Raw genomic sequence first — 4,044 nt, 5'->3', positions numbered from 1 at the left:
AACCTTCCTCACTACTTTTTATCTTTTGGCCTTTCTCTCCTTTTCTCAAATTTGGGTCTTTAATCCTTTGAGTCACAACTTCAGCTTTATTTAGTATTCCTTCGTCATTCACACATCTCCAAGTATTTGAAAATATTTCCTTTTCACTCAAAAATAAAATATGTATGATAGTTTATGGTTTTGAATAGTTTATGGTTTATGGTTGTGAAACTTCTTTTTTGAGTTCATTTCGTTGAAATAAATAAATAAATAAAATAAAACAATTTGTCGGTTTTGTTTACGCGTTTATTGGGCCGCATTGGAACTTGCCTTGGGCCGCGGATTGGACACCCCTGGCTTAGATGATGACAGAATAGGTTTTGTTTCTTGACAATGCTGCATTACATCCAGACATCCAGCTCGAGAATGCCGAGACTGTATTTCTACCGCTGAATATCATTTCATTCTATCAAACTTTGAACCACAGAGTAATTCAGAATTTTAAACTCAAGTACAAGCAGTTATTAAGCACACAGTTGAAAATGTACTGTACAGTCAATTACAATATACATCGTGAAACATTGCTCAAAACGCTGACAAAACAAGTTGGTGTCTTCCAAGTCATTTCATTGATTTCAAGTGCTTGGAGAGTTCTTTCTTTAAAACCGAATTTTCCTTTAGCAATTTAATTAGAACGCTTGTAATTTTGTGGCAGCTATTGTGAATGGTATGGAGACAACAGTCTCACGAATTCAGCAAGATTTATTATACTGTACTGTAATTTATTATCACTGCAAACCATTACGTAGACCGATTCTGACATCCCAACTGAGTGCTAAAAGCCAAGATACAAAAACAATCTTTCAGTCACTTTCTAAGATTCAAGAAAGGGAATGATATGACGATGTCATTGAATTCTCAGATAGACAAATGTAGAGTTATAAATTCAAACAGTTTTGAGTTTATAGAAAAGACGCAGATAGTACAAAGCATATTACAAGATTTAATTATGGATAGTGAGAAGCGAATTGCTACAAACAATTGTAAAAAATTACTAAATTTAAAACAAAAAATAATAATTCTGACCTTCTTTTAATAACTTATCACTTACTTTATATGTCATATTACTATTTTTTGCATGATTATATAAATATAAACATTTTTCATAAATAAAAAATAGTTTAGACTACATTTAAAAGTACTTTTTACAGAATCTCTGCAACGGACATTTGTTTTCGGTCTCGGAAGTGTTTGTTAAACACAGGTTTATTGTACATTTATAATTTTTAGTTTACCCAGATCGATATACAGTATAAATTAACATTTTAAAAATATTTGTCAATTAAAAAAAAATATTTTTTATACACTACGTACTGTATAAAAATATTTTTCATAAAAAATTAATACGAAAATATATTATATTAGTTTGTTGCTTAATGTGTGGATCAAAATAACTAAAACTTTTAGGATATCCTGTAAAATCTTGTGTAACAAAGGATGAAATTTGTTCATTTTTAATGCCAATAACCTTTTCTATTTGAATTGCGGACACTATATAATATAAGTCTAGTTCGAGTTTAGCATATTCTTATTCAACATGAATTCTGTACTGGAAGTAATCTGCATTATTTTAGTGCTTCCACTTGCGGTTCTTTCAGCTGACGGTAAATAATTTATTTATGTATTCTTTCAAAAAATTGTGTAAATTCCGCTTCTTTTCTTTTAGATTTTAGATTCCAGTTTTGGAATTCGCATTATGTAAAATGCCTAGAAAATGAATTCTATGACGAATGCGGAAGTTTTTGTCCAGAAACATGTGATAATTACGGGAAAGTTCGTCCATGTATTCAATTATGTAAACCCGGTTGCGTCTGTAACAAAGGATTTGTTAGAAACTCGAAAAATCATTGTGTTCCAATAGATCAATGCAAGAAAGGTAATGAATTTTTAATAAAAAATTTTAAAAAGTATATTCTAACTATTAATTTATTCCAGGAAATGATTTAGAATCTCAATTGGAAAAGCGATTTTCTATTCAAAATAAAGAAATTTGCAGTTTACCAAATGAAGAATATTTAAAATGTGGTTCACCATGCCAAGCCACTTGCGACAATTATCGTGTTTTAAAACCGTGCTTAGCTTCATGTAATAAAGGATGTTTCTGCAAAAACGGATATGTTAGAAATTCAACTGGAGAGTGTATCCTCAAGAAAGAATGCCCAAAAAGTGAGTTTCTTTTGTATTTATTCAGATTAATTGAAAGGGTTTGTGGAAGAAGGAGGTAACCAGCAAAATCAAGTTTCTGAGAAATTAAAGGATACAGTTTTGTACTTATTCTGAAAAACTATTAATGCAAACGAAGAAATACAGTAATATTTATTAAACAATAGTTAATGTTTCTAGAATTTTCCGGAAGCATTAATAATTGTATCTCCTGTTGACTTTTTCAAAATGAAAAAAGAACTGTTTTTGAAATGTCACTTGCCCCTTTCTTCCATGAACCCCTTTAATAATTAAATATACTATAAATCTCCGTTTTATATGCAATTAAACTCCGTTAATGCAAAGTTGAAGGGATGTAAAATTTTGTAATTGATATTACCGAGGTTTATGTTTTATGTAAAGTTTATATAAGATAACTTCATATCAGATTATATAAAGTTTGCTTAATATAAAATCAACGGTTACACCATCCAATGTCAAAAGTCAAACGGCAGATCGCCCAAGTGTTGTGTTGCCATAACTTAATAATAAAATAAACAGAAGGAAGAAAGAGAAAACAAAAAGATTTTCAGTTTGCAATGTCAACTGCCTTCATAAATCGTTTGGCATTATCACAGATACAATACAAATATAAATCAAAGTGCCGACTATAAGAGAAAGTTATTTTGCGATTTGAAGTGAACGTCGGTGGTGTGGCATATGTCCAATGAATGGATTATCAATGACGACAACGTTAACGTAAGTGTTGTGGTCAACGTTAAAGTAGAAAAACGCGTTCCTGATCTTGACGTGTGTTTTTCCACTTTGATTCGAGGAAACCTGAAGCACTGTACTTTGTACTAAACGACGTAATATAATTGTTATTGAATTCGTGGTTCCACGACAAGTTTTATATTACATATTAGCCGTTATTTTGCATAAACCGAACTCAATAACATCGAATTGCCTATTCGCATCAACGAGACTGAAAATCTGCTTTGCATTAACATCGACTTCGCCTAAACCGATAGCGTATTAACGGGGTTTGACTGTATATAAGATATATATATATATATATATTAGAGTTTTAAGACATTGATGTCATATATTTGTAGATAAAGTAAACCTGTGTCGGTTTGAAGGAGAAATAACAAAGAGATACGATTGTGAAAATAAATGTACAGGATTAACATTAGGTGGGAGTGTATATGAATGCAATCGCGCAGATAATGATTTCTGTGTCTGCAAGAGAAATTTGGCTCGTCATCCTACCAGTGGTGCCTGCGTTCCAATCAATAAATGTCCAAACGTTCATTGAACTTTTGAAATCTATTTGTTAAAATTTCTTTAAATTTGTAATAAACAAATTTATAAAATGTTCATAAAGCGTGTGTATTAAAATACCGTATAATTTTTACACGTATCACTGTAATAAAATTTAAAATATAAATAATAAAACAATTTTTACTTCTTCGGCTGTTATATACACATAACAAGAGAAAGTAATGGAATCCTGTCAAATTTGGCTTTTCGAGATTTTGGAAATCTCCACTTTTTGAGACCTCCTGAATCCAAAACCGTAAAAAAAAAGGCAAATAAATTCCGTGGATATTTATATTTGTGTCTGTATGTGTTGGCGTCTATTTCGTTGATATCTCAGGATGGGTGAAGATAAAGAAACGAAAATTGGCACGATTGCTTTTATATAAAGGACATTAACAGTGCCGGCCCGAGGCAAATTTTAGGATGGAGCGAGATCCTATTATGGCGCCCGGGAATGGAACCCCGCCCACGCCCTCGACCCACGCGCGTCTCAACAGATAAGACCATTCACATACTGGCCACACGCTTGCAATTAAAATA

At 31.7% G+C, this 4,044-nt stretch overlaps 1 protein-coding gene across 1 annotated transcript in view; it reads left to right on the top strand.

Moving 5' to 3' along the window:
* Positions 1–3,579, top strand: part of LOC111638005 — a 15,992-nt gene extending 12,413 nt beyond the window's left edge. Inside the window, exons 10-12 of the mRNA XM_023383630.1 lie at positions 1,706–1,915; positions 1,975–2,205; positions 3,297–3,579. Coding sequence (XP_023239398.1) covers positions 1,706–1,915; positions 1,975–2,205; positions 3,297–3,499 — 644 coding nt within the window. The 3' untranslated portion in view covers positions 3,500–3,579. The remainder of the gene's footprint in view (positions 1–1,705; positions 1,916–1,974; positions 2,206–3,296) is intronic.
* Positions 3,580–4,044: the final 465 nt, after the last annotated feature.

This window comes from Centruroides sculpturatus, unplaced genomic scaffold, assembly GCF_000671375.1.
Source record: "Centruroides sculpturatus isolate CEXI.00-Female unplaced genomic scaffold, Cexi_2.0 scaffold1156, whole genome shotgun sequence".
Classification (NCBI taxonomy): domain Eukaryota; kingdom Metazoa; phylum Arthropoda; class Arachnida; order Scorpiones; family Buthidae; genus Centruroides; species Centruroides sculpturatus.
Note: the sequence above shows the minus strand (reverse complement) of the source record. Positions and strands in the feature narration are given on the sequence as shown.